At 57.5% G+C, this 20,537-nt stretch overlaps 2 protein-coding genes and 1 long non-coding RNA gene across 3 annotated transcripts; 1 reads left to right on the top strand and 2 right to left on the bottom strand.

The window, feature by feature from the left end:
• Positions 1-632: 632 nt before the first annotated feature.
• On the top strand, positions 633-10,878 carry LOC142841634 (neuroligin-4, X-linked-like). The gene is made up of 9 exons (XM_075958540.1): positions 633-1,528; positions 1,779-1,987; positions 2,614-2,743; positions 3,546-4,021; positions 4,285-4,344; positions 5,236-5,391; positions 6,205-6,390; positions 7,444-8,560; positions 9,451-10,878. The coding sequence occupies exons 4-9, from the start codon at positions 3,601-3,603 to the stop codon at positions 10,487-10,489; spliced, it is 2,979 nt and encodes a 992-aa protein (XP_075814655.1). The 5' UTR covers positions 633-1,528; positions 1,779-1,987; positions 2,614-2,743; positions 3,546-3,600; the 3' UTR covers positions 10,490-10,878.
• LOC142840852 (uncharacterized) lies at positions 2,323-12,234 on the bottom strand. Its single transcript, XR_012908973.1, has 3 exons — positions 12,131-12,234; positions 2,431-2,479; positions 2,323-2,386 (listed from the first exon to the last, which is right to left on the bottom strand). It is a non-coding gene; the product is annotated as an uncharacterized LOC142840852 (long non-coding RNA).
• Positions 12,235-14,431: 2,197 nt separating this feature from the next.
• LOC142840553 (sperm acrosome-associated protein 5-like) lies at positions 14,432-20,424 on the bottom strand. The gene is made up of 5 exons (XM_075957019.1): positions 20,317-20,424; positions 17,833-18,115; positions 16,212-16,370; positions 14,884-14,962; positions 14,432-14,522 (listed from the first exon to the last, which is right to left on the bottom strand). The coding sequence occupies exons 1-5, from the start codon at positions 20,422-20,424 to the stop codon at positions 14,432-14,434; spliced, it is 720 nt and encodes a 239-aa protein (XP_075813134.1).
• Positions 20,425-20,537: the final 113 nt, after the last annotated feature.

Below are 20,537 nucleotides of genomic sequence, written 5' to 3'. Positions count from 1 at the left end.
AGGGGAACTACATCTCCCACAAGCCTCGGCGGATTCCCGCGAACTTCCGGTACACACGGAAAAAGGCTTTAACTGTCCGGTTTCCGCGGCCGCATTGTGGCCTGAACGCGATGATCCGGGGAACTACGTCTCCCAGAATGCTCTGCGGTGAGGCACCTGACTGCCGGTACAAACCGGAAACGGCCTGGGCTGCCCCGTTAACGCGGTCTCGCCGTGCCCGGTCCGCGGTGATCTCGGAAAACTACATCTCCCAGAATTCTTAGCGGTGAGAGCCCTAACTTCCGGTACACACGGGAAACGGCTTAGACTGTCCGGTTTCCGCGACCGCACCGTGGCCGGAAGGCGGTGATCAGGGGAACTACGATTCCCAGAAGCCTCTGCGGTTTTCCCGTAACTTCCGGTATAAACCGGAAAAGGCCTGGGCTACCCCGTTTCGCGGCGCCGCCGTGCCCGGTCCGCGGTGATTCCGTGCGGAACTACATCTCCCAGAAGCCTCATCGGCGTTTCACCGGAAGTCGCCCCCAGCCCCTGTCGCCAAGGCTTCCGCCTCCGCCATTGGCCACCGCGCTCCCCCGTCTCGGCCAATCAGCGTGCGCGGGGGGCGGGCCCTCCGCGGAGGGGGCGGGGCAGGGGGCTGCGTCGACCCCGGCGTCCTCTGCGCGCGCCGGGAACCGGGGAGGAAAAAACCGGGGGAAACCGGTTCGCGCCGGCGCCGCGTGCGTTGTTGTTTGTTCGCCGCGGGAATTTATTTATTGCGGTTTGTTTATTTATTTTTAATTCGTTTCCTTGGATCCGGTTTGTTCCGGATTTTTTTTTTTTTTTGCCGGGGTCCCCGGATGGACGCAGCGCGCGCAGCCGCAGGTACGGGGCCGGGGAAAATCCGGGTTTTTTTTAGGTTTAAATTATTGGGATTTTTCCCTTTAATTTCTGATTATTCGGTGAAAATTAGTTTTTTTTTTTTAACCTGAATTTTTATTTTTTTTTCCTCCCCCGCCGCCATCTTGGCGCCGCGGGAGGGGGAGGGGGCGGCGCGAGCGCGGGGTCCCGGGTCCGGTTTGGTCCGGTTTGGTTCGGTTCCCATCGTCATTCACGATTTATATTTTAATTTATTTTATATTTTATTTTTTTTCCGTTGTCATCCGGGCTTTTTTTTAGTGGTTTAATTTTTTTTTTAATTTATTTTAATTTAATTTTTTTCCGTTTTTTTTTTTCCCGGTTTCCATTTCCCTATTTCCCCCAAAAAATCTACAATTTTGATTCCTTTATTTATTTAAAAAAAATTATTTTCTTATTAAAACAAAAATTAAATTTGAATTTATTTCCCCCCTGCTCCCGCTGGGATTTTTTGGGTTCATTCATTCATTCACCGCCTTCATTCGTTCCTCCCTGCACGGATTTTATTTTATTTATTTATTTATTTTTGGCTGAATATTTAATTTTATTTTTTTTTCCCACTCTGGGCAGGGGGGGCGGGGTCTCCACGGAGCTGTCAGTCACCCCGGGTGGTCCCGCCCCTGTCACGCTTTGGGTCCGTGTTATTATTTTATTTATTTTTTATTAATTTTTAATTTTATTATTTTGTTATAATGTTAACTTGTTATTATTAATTTTATTATATTATTATTTTATTATTTTATCATGATATTTTATTACTTTTATTATTATTTTATTTTATTATACTTATCATTTTATTTTATTATTATTGTTATATTATTTTATTATACTTATTATTTTTATTTTACTATTATTTTATTATTTTTCTATTTTTTTTCCCCAAGGATTCGAACCCGGTTCCCGGCGGAGGATCCGCGACGTCTGCGTCTCGGGCGCTCGAAAGGCGTGAAGATTCCCCCGTCCCACGAAGGACGCGGGTGCGATTCCGACCGAGCTCGGTCCCCGCGGTGCTCGGGGTTTAGTACCTGGGGTGCTCGGTGCTCAGTCCTCCGCTGGGTGCTCGATGCTCGTGGCTGATTCTCCGCGGTGCTAGGTACTGAGTCCCCGCGGTGCTTGGTGCTTAGTACACGGGGTCCTTGGTCTCCGCACTGCTTAGTCCTCCGCTGGGTGCTTGGAGGTCTGTGCTGAGTCCCCTCGGCTCCACGTCCCACGTGTTTGCACACCACTGACACGCACTCACACTCGCTTCCCTCGACTCCCGTCACGCGTGTGAGACTGCGGCCCACTGCGACCCCTCCACCTGCACACACGGTAGGACTCAGCACAGCACACGGTAGGACTTAGCACAGCACCTAGCACATGGTAGGACTCAGTGCAGCACACAGTAGCACTCAGCGCAGCACCTAGCACATGGTAGGACTCAGCACAGCACACAGGAGGACTCAGCGCAGCACCTAGCACATGGTAGGACTCAGCATAGCACACAGAAGCACTCAGCACAGCACCTAACACACAGTAGGACTCAGCGCAGCACACGGTAGGACTCAGCACAGCACCTAGCACACGGTAGGACTCAGCGCAGCACCTAGCACATGGTAGGACTCAGCACAGCACACAGAAGGACTCAGCACAGCACCTGGAAGCACTCAGCGCAGCACTCAGCACCCAGGCCTCCTCCCGTGACCCCGCCATCACACCCGACGTCTTCTCTCCCCACAGGCCTCGCACCCGGGACCCCGCACGCGGGACGAGACGGCGCCGGACGCGATGACGGACACGCGGATCCCGGAAGCGACCGCGAGGGCCTCGGCGCCGACGTCGTCTTAGCTGACGCGTGCGGTCGGGGGAGGTGAGCGCCGGGCGACGTCATCAGGTTAACGGGCGACATCATCGCACCCGTCGGATGACATCATCATGTTATCCAGTGACATCATCTTGTTAACTGGTGACATCATCCCGGGCGACATCATCACGTTAACGGGCGACATCATCCCTTTGTCATCGGGCGACGTCATCCCGTGTTAACTGGTGACATCACATTATCGAGCGACATCATCTTGTGTTATTGGGTGACATCATCACGTTTACGGGCGACGTCATCTCATTAACGGGCGACATCATCCCTTGTCATCGTGTTACATCGTCTTGTTAACTGGTGACATCATCCCGGGCGACATCATCACGTTAACGGGCGACGTCATCGTCACCCACACATCGCGTCGCTCGCTTCCGGCGGCGCTTAGCGTGTGCGCGGCCGTTCCCGTTTTATTTGTATTTTATTTATATTTATTTTTTTATCTTATTTTTATTTATTTTAATTTATTTTTTTGTTTTAATTTTATATTTATTTTTATTTATTATTTATTTTAATTTTATATTAATTTTATTTCCCCCCCACCACGATTTCCACGTTTTCGTATGATTTCGCGTGTTCATTGTCCCGCGTCACGCATTAAAACCGCTCCGTCCTCCGTGTCCGCCTCCCGCACGTTTCCTTTCTCCCTGCATCCATCCGTGTTCCATTCTCACGCACGTCACGGGTTCGAGTCGCGCGCGCATGCGTGCGAGCACGGAAATCCCCCTCGCGGGCGGTCACGGGTGCGAGTTCCGACGTCACACGTGTCGCCCTCCGCCCCATTCTCTCCCATCAGCCCCGCCATGAGGACGCCCCGCTGACCTCGAACCCGGATCCCCGCCACCGTCCCGATGGCCGCGCGGCGCCGCGCGTGGGCGCTGGCGGCGTGCTGCTGCTGCTGCGTGCTCTTGGCGTGTTCTTCCCGGGCGTCGCCGCCGCCGCCGGTGGTGAGCACGCGGTACGGGAAGCTGCGCGGCGTGCGTGCGCCCCTGCCGGGCGGCGTGTTGGACCCCGTGGATCAGTTCCTGGGCGTCCCCTACGCGGCGGCGCCGACGGGCGAGCGCCGTTTCCAGCCGCCGGAGCCGCCGTCGCCGTGGCCGGGCGTGCGGGACGCGACGCGATTCGCACCCGTGTGCCCGCAGCAGCTGGAGGAGCAGGCGCTGCTGCGCGACATGCTGCCCGTGTGGTTCACCGCCAACCTGGAGGCCGCGGCCGCGTACGTGCAGGACCAGAGCGAGGACTGCCTGTTCCTCAACGTCTACGCGCCCGCGGGTGAGCGCACACGCGTGGGACACGCCAAGGTCACGGGGGGTCGGAGGTCACGGGCGCGGGCGGTCACGTGACCCGGTTTTTGTTTTTTTTTCTCACGGCCCCGAGTTCCGATTTCTCCGTCCCGGTTTTCTCTCGAGTTTTACGTTTTTTTTTTTTCCCGTCTTCTCGGTTTTTTTCCCGACTTCTTGGACACGCGTGCGTCCGCGGCCGCCGGCGCCGTGTTAATTTTTTTCGTTCTCCCCCCCCTCCCCCGCCCGACCCAGGCGCCACCTCGGGGAAAATCGCCGATGACATCACGGGTCATGAGCGCGGTCACGACGAAGGTATCGGGTTTTGTCTTTTTTATCGGTTTTATCGGTTTCATCGGGTTTTTTTGTCGCCTTATCGGTTTTCTCGTTTTGTCGTTTTTATCGGTTTTTGTTGTCTTCTCGATTTTATCGGTTTCGGTCGTTCTTATCGATTTTATCGGTTTTGTCGTTTTTATCAATTTTATCGGTTTCATCATTTTATCGATTTTATCGGTTTCGCCATTTTTATCGATTTTATCGGTTTTCTCGTCTTTTCGATTTCTCTCTAACGACCGAACACGGAAACCGTTTTTGCGAAACCCCGCGGTCGCGGGAATCTTTTCCGTGACCCGGAAGTCACCACACGTGACCCCTGTGTGACCCCGGGTCACAGGACACGCGACCTCCTTGCCCCGAGTTCACGGCGACTGCCATGGGCTTCCTGGTTCCGGGGGGGACCACGCGTTTGCATAAATCTGCATATTCATCACTCAGATTTGCATATCTGTGAATATTCATGAGGGAAGGGGAAAGTCAGGCAGGGAACAGGAAGTGGGGCAGGAAGTGGGACAGGAAGTGGGGTAGGAAACAGGAAGTGGGGCAGGAAACAGGAAGTGGGGCAGGAAGTTAGGTAGGAAACAGGAAGTGGGGCAGGAAACAGGAAGTGGGGCAGGAAGCGGGGCAGGAAACAGGAAGTGGGGCAGGAAACAGGAAGTGGGACAGGAAGTGGGGTACGAAACAGGAAGTAGGGCAGGAACCAGGAAGTGGGGCAGGAAACAGGAAGTAGGGCAGGAAGCGGGGCAGGAAACAGGAAGTGGGACAGAAAACAGGAAGTGGGGTAGGAAACAGGAAGTAGGGCAGGAAGTGGGGTAGGAAACAGGAAGTGGGTCGTCCCGCCCCCGTGACCCCGCCCCCGTGACCCCGCAGACGCCCGCGACCCCGGCCGCGGCGGGAAGCCGGTCATGGTCTACATCCACGGCGGCTCCTACATGGAGGGCAGCGGGAACCTGGTGGACGGCAGCGTCCTGGCCAGCTACGGCGACGTCATCGTGGTCACCGTCAACTACCGCCTGGGCGTGCTGGGTGAGCGACCCCCGACCCCTGACCCCAACCCCTGACCCCGACCTCCGACCCCTGACCCCTGACCCCGCCTCACGTGTGTAATGTGTGCGTGGCGTGTGCGACCCCTGACCTCTGACACTGGCGTGTGCTTGACGTGTGAGACCCCCGACCCGACTCCGACCTCTGACCCCGCCTCACGTGTGTAATGTGTGCGTGGCATGTACTTGGCGTGTACTTGGCATGTGTGACCCCTGACCTCTGACCCTGCCTCATGCTTGGCGTGTGAGCTTTTCCGTGTCTGTAACCCGTGGTTCCTGTGTGATTCCACAGTGAACCCTTGACCCCTGACCCCGTGCTCGACGCCGACTTCACCCCCTGATGTCGCCCGCCCCTCACGGGATGTGGACTGAGCGTGTGCTTGTGTTCCGTGTGTGCGTGACCCCGTGACCCTGCAGTGACCCCATGGTGACCCCTCGCAACTCCATCCCCACTTCACGCGTGTGCTCGGCGTGTGTGACTTCTCCTGACCCCAATTTGACCCCCATGACCCTGCCCTGACCCCCATGACCCCCCGATGACCCTGCGCCATTTTACACATGTGCTTGGTGTGTGTGATGTTTCCTGACCTCGGCTTGACCCCCGCGACCCTGCGGTGACCCCCGTGACCCCCCATGACCCTCCATGACCCCGCGCCCTCCTCACACATGTCCTTAGCGTGTGCTTAGCGTGTTCTTGGCGTGTGCTCCCCGTGTGCGTGACCCCGCGACCCCGCGGTGACCCCGCCGTGACCCCGCCGCGACCCCGCGGTGACCCCCCGCGCCCCCGCCCCCGCAGGCTTCCTGAGCACGGGCGACCAGGCCGCCAAGGGCAACTACGGCCTCCTGGACCAGATCCAGGCGCTGCGCTGGGTGGAGGAGAACGCGGGCGCCTTCGGCGGGGACCCCAAGCGCGTGACCGTGTTCGGCTCGGGCGCCGGCGCCTCCTGCGTCAGCCTGCTCACGCTCTCGCACTACTCGGAGGGTGAGGCCCGACCCCCGACCCCTGACCCCGTGACGGTGACCCCCGACCTCTGACCCCAGGGTGACCCCCGACCCCTGACCGTGATGACCTTTTCGCCTGGATCGTCCCGGACTCGACTCCATGATGACCCCGGGTTCCCACCCCGACCCCGCCATGACCCCCATGACCCCCATGGGCCCCTGACCCCGCCATGACCCCTGACCTCGCTCGCGGTGACCACAACGGTGAACCCCTGACCCATGACCCCGAAGTGATGCCGTGGTGACCTTGTGACCTGACCTCTGACTCCATGATGACCCCGTGACCCCATGCTTGACCTCCTGGCACCCCAGCCTGACCCCTCAGTGACCCCCCCTATGACCCCCGTGGGACCGGCGCTGACCCTGTGAACCCAACCGTCCTCTACCGTGACCCCGAGTGACCCCACCCTGACCCTGATGACCCCATGGCCCTGCATAGACGCCCATGTGACCCCACCCTGACCCCCGTGACCCCTGAGTGACCCTGCACTGACCCCATGTGACCCCACATTGACCTTCCTGACCCCAGCATGACACCTGTGTGACCCCCGTGTGACTCCGCCCTGACCCTACGTGAATCCACGTGACCCCACATGACCCCAGCGTGACCCCACCATGACCCCACATGACCCCTGTGTGACCCCACGTGACCCCTGTGTGACCCCACGTGACCCCACCCTGACCATAACACCAGTGTGACCCCGCCATGACCTCACATGACCCCTTTGTGACCCTGCCATGACCCCACCCTGACCCCACGTGACCCCACCATGACCTCCGTGTGACCCCACATGACCCCTGTGTGACCCCCACATGACCCCCCATGACCTCACGTGACTCCACATGACCCAAATGTGACCCCGCCATGACCCCACCCCGACCCCACGTGACCCCACCCTGACCCTGACCCCTGTGTGACCCCGCCATGACCCCACCCCGACCCCACGTGACCCCACCCTGACCCTGACCCCTGTGTGACCCCGCCATGACCCCTGTGTGACCCCATTTGACCCCTGTATGACCCCCCCCACAGGCCTGTTCCAGAAGGCCATCATCCAGAGCGGCACGGCGCTGTCGAGCTGGGCGGTGAACTACCAGCCGGCCAAGTCCGCGCGGGCGCTGGCGGAGCAGCTGGGGTGCGGGGGGTCGTCGCCGGGGTCGCCGGGGTCGCCGGGGTCGCCGGGGTCGCCGCCGTGGGACACGCAGGCGCTGGTGTCGTGCCTGCGCGGCGCGGGCTGGCGGGAGCTGTCGCGGCCCCGGGTGTCGCCGGCGGCCTACCACGTGGCGTTCGGGCCGGTGGTGGACGGGGACGTGATCCCCGACGACCCGCAGATCCTCATGGAGCAGGGCGAGTTCCTCAACTACGACGTCATGCTGGGCGTCAACCAGGGCGAGGGGCTGCGCTTCGTGGACGGCCTCGTCGAGGACGAGGACGCGGGTGCGAGTGACGACGGCGCGGAGGACGCGGAAAACGCATACGACGACGGAAACGCGGGAAACGCGGGCGCGAGTGCGAGTCGTGCGCACGTTGACGATGACGGAAACACGGGCGCAGGTGCGAGTCGTGCGCACGTTGACGATGACGGAAACACGGGCGCAGGTGCGAGTCGCGCGCGGGCTGAGGACGCCGACCGCGAATACACGCGCGGCGGAGGCGGCGGCGGCGTGGCGGCCGGCGTGTTCGACGCGGCCGTGTCCGCGTTTGTCGACCGACTCTACGGCGGCGACCCCGACGGGCGGGACGCGCTGCGTGAGACGATCAAGTTCATGTACACGGACTGGGCGGACCGGGAGAGCGCGGCGTCGCGGCGGAAGACGCTGGTGGCGCTGTTCACGGATCACCAGTGGGTGGCGCCCGCCGTGGCCACCGCGGACCTGCACGCGCGGTACGGCTCGCCCACGTACTTCTACGCCTTCTGCCACCGTTGCCAGGGCAACGGCGACGGCGGCGGGGGCGGCGACCCCGCCAAGCCCGCCTGGGCCGACGCGGCGCACGGCGACGAGGTCCCCTACGTGTTCGGCGTCCCCATGGGCGCCCCCGCGAATGCCGCCAACGCGGCCGCCGACCTCTTCGCCTGCAACTTCTCCCGCAACGACGTCATGCTCAGCGCCGTCGTCATGACCTACTGGACCAACTTCGCCAAGACGGGGTGAGCGCGGGGGGGGCGGGGTCACAGTGGGGTCATCGCGGGGTCAGGTGAGGTCATCGCGGGGTCGTGGTAGGGTCCACATGGGCTCAGAGTTACGGTGACATTATAGTGGGGTTGTCATGGGGTCGTCACGGGGTCAACACGGGGTCGTGGTGGGGTCATCGCAGGGTCAACATTGGGTCACAGTGGGGTCATCACGGGGTCAACATGGGGTTGCAGTGGGATCCTCATAGGGTCACGGTGGGATTGGGTGAGGTCATCACAGGGTCAGGTGGGGTCATGACGGGGTCACCGTGGGGTCAGGGTTGGGGCGACATGGTCATGGGGGGTCATCACGGGGTCGTCACGGGTTCAAAGTGGGGTCACGGTGGGGTCAGGCGAACTCATTGCAGGGTCAGGGTTACGGTGACATGATAGCGGGGTCACCGTGGGGTCATCCCAGGGTCAGACAGGGTCACAGTGGGGTCGCAGGAGGTCACGGCAGGCTCGGGTGGGGTCACCACAGGGTCAGGATGACAGGATTGCGAGGTCATCACGGGGTCAACACGGGGTCAGGTGAGGTCATCGCGGGGTCACACGCGTGATGACGTCATCCTCGAAACCTCCCTCCACCGTGACCCCGAGGCGACCCCACCCTGAACTCCCTGTGACCCCACACAGACCTCATGGACCCCACCACGACCCCACGTGACCCCTGTGTGTGCGACCTCACCCTGACCCCTAGGTGACCCTCCGATGACCCCTGTGGGACCAACACGACCCCACACGTCCCACGTATGACATCACGTTACACGCATGACATCACACGCAACACGCATGACATCACATGTTACATGCATGACATCACGTGACGTCCCGTGTCTCACGCGTGTCCCCCCCGCCCCCCGCAGGGACCCCAACCAGCCGGTGCCGCAGGACACCAAGTTCATCCACACGCGCCCCAACCGCTTCGAGGAGGTGGCCTGGTCCAAGTACGACCCGCGGGAGCAGCTGTACCTGCACATCGGGCTGCGGCCCCGGGTGCGAGACCACTACCGCGCCACCAAGGTCGCCTTCTGGCTCGAACTCGTGCCCCACCTGCACGGCCTGCGCGACCTCCTGCAGTACGTCAGCACCACCACGCGGGCGCCCGACGGCGGCAACGGCGGCAGCGGCGGCGCCAAAAACACGCGGGACGCCGCCAACGCCGCCGCCGGGGACGCGGACGCGCGCCACCGCGCACACGCCAAGCCCTGGCCGGCCACGCGGAGGCCCGCGGTCACGGCGGCCACGGCGCGGGGCGGCCACGGGCGCCCCCGCGGGAGCCACGGCAACATGGCCGCCGCGGAGGACGCCACGGTGCTGATCGAGACCAAGCGCGACTACTCCACGGAGCTGAGCGTGACAATCGCGGTGGGCGCCTCGCTGCTCTTCCTCAACATCCTGGCCTTCGCCGCGCTCTACTACAAGAAGGACAAGCGGCGCCACGAGACGCACCGACGGCAGCACGCCGCCGCCACGGCCCACGCGCACGCGCAGCCGCGGGCGGGCGGCGGCGGCGGACACGCGAAAAAGCCGCCGCCGCTGCTTCCGCCGCCGCCTCTGCCCCCCCAGCGCCATGACGGCGGCGGCGGCGCGGGCGGTGGAGACGCCGTGGGTGGCGGAGACGCCACGGCCGCCGCCGCCGTCGCGGGAGGGATCCGCGTGGCCTGCCCGCCCGACTACGCGCTCACGCTGCGGCGCTCGCCCGACGACATCCCGCTCATGGCGCCCAGCACCATCACCATGGCGCCCAACAGCCTGGCGGGCGTGGCCGCCGCCGGTGGGGGCTCGGCCTCCGGGGCGCTCGCGTTCAACGCCTTCGCGGGAGGCGTGGGCGGCGGTGGCGTGGGCGTCGGCGGGCAGAACGGGTCAAACCTGCCGCACGGACACTCAACCACGCGGGTATAGCGGGTGGCGGGTTCCGGTTCCGTCCACGCAGACTCACGCGGAGGAGGAGGAGACTCTCGATTTTTTTTTCCGATTTTTTCGTCACACGTGTGGCCCCGGGCCGGGGACTTTTATCTTGACACGGACACGCGGACTCTGCTGAAACAATCGATAGAAATATAAATAGAAACGAAATACACGTAGGAAACGAGAAACACGGACCCGGCCGCCGTGGCCGCGGAACTGTATTTACGGGAACTTTGTAAACACGGGGTGGGGGGTCAGCAGGGGAAACGATAATAACCGTCATACGTGTGTCATACGTGTGCGACCCGGGACAGTTTGCACAGAGCCAGGGGGCGTGGGAGGGAGGGGAAGACGATGCCAATAAACGGTTTTCTCGAACTCGAGTCCGTGCGGCGGTGACGCGGGCTGTGGGGTCCGTGGGGCGGGTTCCACATCCAGGACCCAGCGGGGTGACGTGAGCTCCAAACCGGGAACCACGGTGGGTGGGTGGGTGGGCGGGGCCTGGGGTGGCGCGTGACGCGCGTGGGGTGGGCGGGGCCGAGTGTTGAGGGACACCGGCGTGGTGGGCGGAGTCGAAATCTAGGAATGACATCGCCCTGGTATGCGTGGCTTCTAGTGCTGACTGACACGGGTCTCACGCGGGACCTTTTTCACTCCACCTGTGACCTTTTTCGCACACACATGTGACCTTTTTCGCACCACCCGTGACCTTTCTCGCACCACCCGTGACCTTTTTCACTCCACCCGTGACCTTTCTCGCACCACGCGTGACCTTTCTCGCACCACCCGTGACCTTTCTCGCACCACGCGTGACCTTTCTCGCAACACCCGTGACCTTTCTCGCAACACCCGTGACCTTTCTCGCAACACCCGTGACCTTTCTCGCACCACCCGTGACCTTTCTCGCACCTCCCGTGACCTTTCTCGCACCTCCCGTGACCTTTCTCGCACCACGCGTGACCTTTCTCGCACCACGCGTGACCTTTCTCGCACCACGCGTGACCTTTCTCGCACCACCCGTGACCTTTCTCGCACCACCCGTGACCTTTCTCGCACCACGCGTGACCTTTCTCGCACCACCCGTGACCTTTTTCGCACCACCCGTGACCTTTTTCGCTCCACCTGTGACCTTTCTCGCACACAGCCGTGACCTTTCTCGCACACAGCTGTGACCTTTCTCGCACCACGCGTGACCTTTTTCGCTCCACCCGTGACCTTTTTCGCTCCACCCGTGACCTTTCTCGCACACAGCCGTGACCTTTCTCGCACACAGCTGTGACCTTTCTCGCACCTCCCGTGACCTTTTTCGCTCCACCCGTGACCTTTCTCGCACACACCCGTGACCTTTCTCGCACCACGCGTGACCTTTTTTGCACACGCCCGTGACCTTTTTCGCACCACCCGTGACCTTTTTCGCTCCACCCGTGACCTTTCTCGCACACATGTGTGATGTCTGCACTTGGGACACAGAAACACATGGAGGAAACTCAGCGCAGCACCTAGCATGTGGTAGGACTCAGCGTAGCACCTTCCACATGGTAGGACTCAGCACAGCACCTAGCACACAGAAGGACTCAGCACAGCACCTAGCACATGGTAGGACAGCACAGCACACGGGAGGACTCAGCACAGCACCTAGCACACGGTAGGACTCAGCACAGCACCTAGCACATGGTAGGACTCAGCGCAGCACCTAGCACACAGAAGGACTCAGCTCAGCACCTAGCACATGGTAGGACACAGCACCTCGCACACAGAAGGACTCAGCTCAGCACCTAGCACATGGTAGGACTCAGCGCAGCACCCAGGAGGACTCAGTGCAGCACCTAGCACATGGTAGGACTCAGCACAGCACACAAAAGAACTCAGCACAGCACCTAGCCCATGTTAGGACTCAGCGCAGCACACAGAAGGACTCAGCGCTGCACCTAGCACACAGAAGGACTCAGCTCAGCACCTAGCACACGGTAGGACTCAGCCCAGCACCTGGAAGCACTCAGCCCTGTGCCTACTACCTGGAGGCACTCAGCCCAGCACCCGGGAGGACTCAGCACAGCACCCAGCACCCATGAGGCCGGGCCGATGGCTCAGCAGTGAAGAGTTCTGACCGCTGCTCTTCCTCTCGCCGGTAGAACTCGAACCCCTCACCCGAGCCTGGCGCCACACGGGCTCGAACTCGCCACCACCGCCCGGCTGAACCTGGCACTCTCCCTCGCTTGGGCGGACACCTAAAACCGGATGAAACCGGTCTGGACCGGTTCAAACCGGATGAGAGCAGCTGGAACCGGATCCGACCGGTGCAAACCCGCTTAGAAACGTCTCAAACCGGATCCAACGGGTGCAAACCGGATCGTGCCAGTGTCGACCGGCGCAAACCGGTTTTGGACCGATTCAAAACCGGATCAAACTGGTTCAAACCAGCTTAGCCCAGTTCAAAACGGATCAAACTGGATCAGACCAGACCAGAACGGATCAAACTGGTTCAAACCGGATCCTAACAGTTTAGAACAATTCAAATTGGTTGTTGACTGAATCTAAACCAGATCGAACTGGTTCAAACCGGATCAAACTGGATCAAACTAGGTTAGGTCAGCATAAAGTGGTTTAGACCAGTTCAAAACCGGATTAAACTGGTTTAAACTGGATAAAACCGGTTCAGACCAATTCAAACCGGTTTAGACTGGTTTAAACCCTGATCAAACTGGTTCGAATCGGATCATACCAGCTTAGAACTATTCAAATCGGTTGTTGAACCAGATCGAACTGGTTTGAACCAGATCAAACCGGTTTAGACTGGTTCAAAACAGGATCAAACTGGTTGAAACTGGATCATACCAGTTTAGAACGATTCAAATCAGTTGTTGACCGATTCTAAACCAGATCAAACTGGTTCAAACTGCATCAAACCGGTTTAGACTGGTTCAAAATCGGATCAAACTGTTTAAAACTGGATCAAGCCAGCTTAGTCCAGTTCAAAACGGATCAAACTGGATCAGATAGGATTGAACTGGTTCAGTGTGGATCAAACTAGTTTAGATCGGTACAAACTGGTTTAGACCGGCTCAAAACCGAATTAAACTGGTTTAAACCAGATAAAACTGGTTCAGACCAGTTCAAACCGGTTTGGACTGGCTCAAACCCGATCAAACCAGTGTAGACCGGTTCAAACCCGGATCAAACTGGTTCATACCAGATCAAACCGGATCAGACCGGTTCCAACCTGTTTACACCGTCTCAAACCGGATCAAACTAAATCAGACCGGATCCAACCATAGCTGAGCACGCGCCCCAGCACCTAGCACCTGGAAGGACTCAGCCCAGCACCCGGGGGGACTCAGCACAGCACCCGGGGGGACTCAGCACAGCACCCGGGGGGACTCAGCACAGCACCCGGGGGGACTCAGCACAGCACCCGGGGGGACTCAGCACAGCACTGAGGACCAAGCACTGAGCATGCTGGGCTGTGGGTGGGGCCCGAGTCAGGGGGTGGACGTCTGTGGAGGGGGACTCAGCACAGCACCCGGGAGACTCAGCGCAGCCCACAGCACCCATGTTGCTGGGGTCATAGGAACCGTTCTCGTTCCCGTCTTCCATGTGAGGAACAGAGTGGACTAAGCTTCTAGTACCCGGGGGGACTCAGCTCCCAGCACCCGGGGAGGACTCAGCTCCCAGCACCCAAAAAGACTGAGTTATTAGAACCCGGGGGACTCAGCTCCCAGCACCCAGGGGGACCCAGCTCCCAGCACCCGGGGGGACTCAGCTCCCAGCACCCAGGGGAGAACTCAGCTCCCAGCACCCAAAGGGACTGAGTTATTAGCACCCGGGGGGACTCAGCTTCCAGCACCCGGGACGACTGAGCTCCCAGCACCCGAAAGCACGCAGAGAACCTGGCAGGACGCACGGACGCCATCTTTATTCCGTCCCCTCGCACCCGGGTCAGCGCGGCCAGGGGTCACGGGGTCGCAGGGCACAGCCGCGGAGCCACAGGGAGGGGTCGTGACCTTTGCAGCGCCGGCTCCAGGAGTTCCTGGGAAACAGGAAGTGGACGCTCAGGCCCCGCCCCCGACATCCGATGCCCCGCCCCCAACCCCAGGCCCCGCCCCCTAAATCAGAGGCCACGCCCACAACCCCAGGCCACGCCCACAACCCTCAGGCCCCGCCCCCGACCCCCAGGCCCCGCCCCTGACCTCCAGGCCCCGCCCCTGACCCCAGGCCCCGCCCCCAACACCCAGACTCCGCCCCCAACCCCAGGCTCCGCCCCAACATCCAGGCCCCGCCCCAACCCCCAGGCCACGCCCCCAAACCCCGACTCCACCCCCACATTTAGACTCCGCCCCCGACCCCCAGGCCCCGCCCCCGACCCCCAGGCCCCGCCCCCGCGCCCTCACCAGGCGTCCATGCTCCTGTGCAAGGTCACGACCTTCTTGATGCAGGCGATGTCATCGAGAAGATGGCGGTTGAGGAGGTCTGGGGGGGAGACGGCTTTTTATTAGTCGGTCGGTGATCGTGCGTTCGTTCATTCATTCATTCATTCAATCAATTATTCATTCAATTATTCGTTCATTCGTTCAATTATTATTAATTCAGTCAGTCAGTCAATTATTCATTCAATTATTCATTCAATTATCCATTCATTCATTCGTTCATTCATTCATTCGTTCGTTCAATTATTCATTCAGTCGTTCAATTATTCATTCAACTATCCATTCATTCGTTCATTAATTCATTAATTCAATCAGTTATTCATTCAATTATCCATTCATTTGTTCATTTGTTCATTTGTTCATTCATTCATTCGTTCATTCAATCAATCAATTATTCATTCAATTATCCATTCGTTCGTTCATTCATTCGTTCAATTATTCAGTCAATTATTCGTTCATTCATTCATTCATTCATTCATTCATTCATTCAATTATTATTAATTCAGCCAGTCAGTCAATTATTCATTCAATTATCCATTCATTCATTCGTTCATTCATTCGTTCGGTCGTTCGTTCGTTCAATTATTCATTCAGTCGTTCAATTATTCATTCAACTATCCATTCATTCGTTCATTCGTTCAATTATTCACTCAATTATTCGTTCATTCATTAATTCATTCGTTCATTCATTCATTCACTTATTCATTCCGTCAGTCAATTATTCGTTCGTTCAGTCGCCATGTGGACGACATAAACATTTCAAATGAATAAATAAAAGTAAAATGAAGAAGTAAATGATAAAAAAAATAAAAATAAAATAAAAAGCAAGACTTTCGGGAGGCGGCGGCAGCGGGGAAGAGACAGAGCAGAACAACCCTGAATAAATAAATAAACAAAATGAATAAATAATAAAATAATAAAATATTAAATAATAAATAATAAAATAATAAATAATAAAATAATAAATAATAGAATAATAAATGATAAAATAAAAGCTAAAGAAAAAAAAAGGAACCCGGTCACACGATCGTTCGTCCTCATTCCACGGGACTCGAACCCAGGACCCCGGGGGAAACCAGGACTCGAACCCATGAACCCCGGGAAGGGGGAGTACTCGAACCCAGGAATCAAACCCAGGACTCGAACCCACGACCCCGGGACAGAAGTCCGCCAGGACTCGAACCCACGAGTGATGTCGGGACTGGAACCCAGAACCCCGGGACTCGAACCCAGGACTCGAACCCAGGACTCGAACCCAGGGCCCTGGGACCCGCACCCAGGGCCCCGCTCACCGTCGCAGCGCAGGTGGCAGAGGTCGTGGGTCGGGGTGACGCCGTCGTGGCACCACCAGGCCGAGCTGAGGCCGAAGAGGCCGTAGGCGCCGCTGCCGTCGGGGTGGTGACCCACGGACGCCGTGTCGAACCCGCTCTCCGCGTGCGCCACGCACAGCCCTGGGGGTCACGGGGTCACGGGGTCACGGGGGGGTCACGGGGTCAGGGGGGTCACGGGGGTCACGGGTTCGAATCCCACCAAACCCGCTCTCGGCGTGCGCCACGCACAGCCCTGGGGGTCACGGGGGGGTCACGGGGTCAGGGGGGGTCAGGGGGGTCATGGGGGTCACGGGGGGTCACAGGGGTCACGGGGGGTCACGGGGGTCACAGGGGGGTCGGGGGTCACGGGGGGTCACGGGGGTCATGGGAGGTCACGGGGGTCACGGGGGGGTCACGGGGGGTCACGGGGGTCACGGGGGGTCACGGGGGGTCACGGGGATCATGGGGGTCACGGGGGGGTCCCGGGGGTCACGGGGTCACGGGGGTCACAGGAGGTCACGGGGGTCAAGGGGGTCACGGGGGGTCACAGGGGAGGACGGGGTCATGGGGGTCACGGGTGTCACAGGGGTCAGGAGGGTCACGGGGGTCACGGGGTCACGGGTTCGAACCCCCGGCCAAACCCCAGGGTGGCAAATAAATGAATGAAATAAAATAAATAAAATAGAAAATAAATGAAATAATTAAAACTAAAATAAAAAATATTTAAGATAAATAAATAAAATAAAACAAATAAAAATAAATAAAATAAATAAATATTTAATATAAATAAATAAAATAAATAAAAAATGAAATAATAAAATAAGATAAATAAAAATAAAATAAACAAAAAATTAAAACAAATAAAACTAAAATGAATGAATATCGGAAATAAATGAACGGAATAAATAAAACTGAATGAATTAATGAAAAAGAATGAATAAAATAGAAAATAAATGAAACAATTAAAACTGAAATGAGTATTTAAAATGAACAGATAAAACAAACGTGAGGAAAATAAAACGAATTAATGAAATAAATAAATTAAATAAAAAATAAATAAAACAAATAAATAAAACAATTAAATCTAAAATGGATATTTAAGATAAACAGATAAAACAAAAATGAAGAAAACAAAGTGAATAAAAATTAAAATAAAATATATAAAAATAAAATAAATAAGGAATAAAATAAATAAAAAATTAAAATAAATAAATAAAAATTAAAATAAAATAAATAAAAATAAAAATAAAATAAATAAGGAATAAAATAAATAAAAAATTAAAATAAATAAATAAAAATTAAAATAAAATAAATAAAAATAAAAATAAAATAAAATAAATAAAAATTAAAATAAAATAAATAAAAATAAATAAAAATTAAAATAAAATAAATAAAAATAAATAAGGAATAAAATAAATAAAAAATTAAAATAAAATAAAATTAAAATAAATAAAAATCAAAATAAAATAAATAAAATTAAAATAAATAAAAATAAAATAAATAAAAATTAAAATAAAATAAATAAAATATAAATAAAATAAATAAAAATTAAAATAAAATAAACAACCCCACAACTATAAAAAGAATATTAATTTTCACTCACAGTCTCCGACCGCGAAGCCCCCGAACCCGTCCAGCCCGGCCCTCACCAGGTTCCCCGCGAGCTCGCAGCGCCCGTAGATCTTGGCGTCCGCGGCGGCCACGGTGAGCGCGGCCCAGAGCGCAAGCGCGGCGGCCCGGGTGGGCATCCCCCTGCCGCAGATCCGGCCAAAAGCGTGATCCCCCTGCCGCAGATCCGGCCAAAAGCGTGATCCCCCTGCCGCAGATCCGCCAAAAGTCCAAACTGTAATCCCCCTGCCGCAGATCCGGCCAAAAGCGTAATCCCCCTGCCGCAGATCAGCCAAAAGTGTAATCCCCCTGCCTCAGATCCGCCCAAAACTGTAATAACCTGCCTCAGATCCGCCCAAAACTGTAATCCCCCTGCCTCAGATCCGCCCAAAGTCTGATTCCCCTGCCTCAGATCCCCCCAAAGTGTGATCCCCCTGCCTCAGATTCCCTCAAAGTGTGATCCCCCTGCCGCAGATCCCCCCAAAGTGTGATCCTTCTGCCTCCGATCCCCCCAAACTGTGATCCCCCTGCCTCAGATCCCCACCAAAGCCCAAACTGTGATCCCCCTGCCTCAGATCCCCACCAAAGCCCAAAGTGTGATCCCCCTGCCTCAGATCCCCCCAAAGTGTGATCCCCCTGCCTCAGATTCCCTCAAAGTGTGATCCCCCTGCCGCAGATCCCCCCAAAGTGTGATCCTTCTGCCTCCGATCCCCCCAAACTGTGATCCCCCTGCCTCAGATCCCCACCAAAGCCCAAAGTGTGATCCCCCTGCCTCAGATCCCCCCCAAAGTGCAATCCCCCTGCCTCAGATCCCCCCAAAGTGTAATCCCCCTGCCTCAGATCCCCCCAAACTGTGATCCCCCTGCCTCCGATCCCCCCAAAGTCTGATGCCCCTGCCTCAGATCCGCCCAAAGTGTAATCCCCCTGCCTCAGATCCGCCCAAACTGTGATCCCCCTGCCTCAGATCCCCCCCAAAGTGTAATCCCCCTGCCTCAGATCCGCTCAAAGTATAATGCCCCTGCCTCAGATTCCCTCAAAGTGTGATCCCCCTGCCGCAGATCCCCCCCAAAGTGCGATCCCCCTGCCTCAGATCCCCCCCAAAGTGTAATCCCCCTGCCTCAGATTCCCTCAAAATGTGATCCCCCTGCCTCAGATCCCCACCAAAGCCCAAAGTGTGATCCCCCTGCCGCAGACCCCTCCTGCGATCGTCAGCCACGGGAACATTCTGGAACTCGGGGCTCTGTGAGCTGCAGTGTGAGCTGTGGAATTCTGGAACCCAGAACCGAGGGGGGCGGGGCCGACGGTGCTGAGGCTCGGCAGAGTTCGGCAGAGTTCGGACATTTCCGCCGCTCGGCAGAGCTCGGACATTTCCGCTCGGCAGAGTTCGGACATCTCCGCTCGGCAGAGTTCGGCAGAGTTCGGACATCTCCGCTCGGCAGAGTTCGGACATCTCCGCTCGGCAGAGTTCGGCAGAGTTCGGACATTTCCGCCGCTCGGCAGAGTTCGGACATCTCCGCTCGGCAGAGTTCGGACATCTCCGCTCGGCAGAGTTCGGCAGAGTTCGGACATCTCCGCTCGGCAGAGTTCGGCAGAGTTCGGACGTCTCCGCTCGGCAGAGTTCGGACATCTCCGCTCGGCAGAGTTCGGACATCTCCGCTCGGCAGAGCTCGGCAGAGTTCGGCGGAGTTCGGACATCTCCGCTCGGCAGAGCTCGGACATCTCCGCTCGGCAGAGCTCGGACATCTCCGCCCGGCAGAGTTCGGACATCTCCGCTCGGCAGAGTTCGGACATCTCCGCTCGGCAGAGTTCGGACATCTCCGCTCGGCAGAGCTCGGACATCTCCGCTCGGCAGAGCTCGGCAGAGTTCGGACATCTCCGCCTGGCAGAGCTCGGCAGAGTTCGGACATCTCCGCTCGGCAGAGCTCGGACATCTCCGCTCGGCAGAGTTCGGACATCTCCGCTCGGCAGAGTTCGGCAGAGTTCGGACATCTCCGCTCGGCAGAGTTCGGCAGAGTTCGGACGTCTCCGCTCGGCAGAGTTCGGACATCTCCGCTCGGCAGAGTTCGGACATCTCCGCTCGGCAGAGCTCGGCAGAGTTCGGCGGAGTTCGGACATCTCCGCTCGGCAGAGTTCGGCAGAGTTCGGACATCTCCGCTCGGCAGAGTTCGGACATCTCCGCTCGGCAGAGTTCGGACATCTCCGCTCGGCAGAGTTCGGCAGAGCTCGGACATCTCCGCTCGGCAGAGTTCGGACATCTCCGCTCGGCAGAGTTCGGACATCTCCGCTCGGCAGAGTTCGGACATCTCCGCTCGGCAGAGTTCGGACATCTCCGCTCGGCAGAGTTCGGACATCTCCGCTCGGCAGAGTTCGGCGGAGTTCGGACATCTCCGCTCGGCAGAGTTCGGACATCTCCGCTCGGCAGAGCTCGGACATCTCCGCTCGGCGAAGTTCGGACATCTCCGCTCGGCAGAGCTCGGACATCTCCGCTCGGCAGAGCTCGGACATTTCCGCTCGGCAGAGCTCGGACATCTCCGCTCGGCAGAGCTCGGACATTTCCGCTCGGCAGAGTTCGGCGAAGTTCGGACATCTCCGCTCGGCAGAGTTCGGACATCTCCGCTCGGCAGAGCTCGGACATCTCCGCTCGGCAGAGCTCGGACATCTCCGCTCGGCAGAGTTCGGCGGAGTTCGGACATCTCCGCT

Source organism: Microtus pennsylvanicus, chromosome X (assembly GCF_037038515.1).
Source record: "Microtus pennsylvanicus isolate mMicPen1 chromosome X, mMicPen1.hap1, whole genome shotgun sequence".
NCBI lineage: Eukaryota > Metazoa > Chordata > Mammalia > Rodentia > Cricetidae > Microtus > Microtus pennsylvanicus.
Note: the sequence above shows the minus strand (reverse complement) of the source record. Positions and strands in the feature narration are given on the sequence as shown.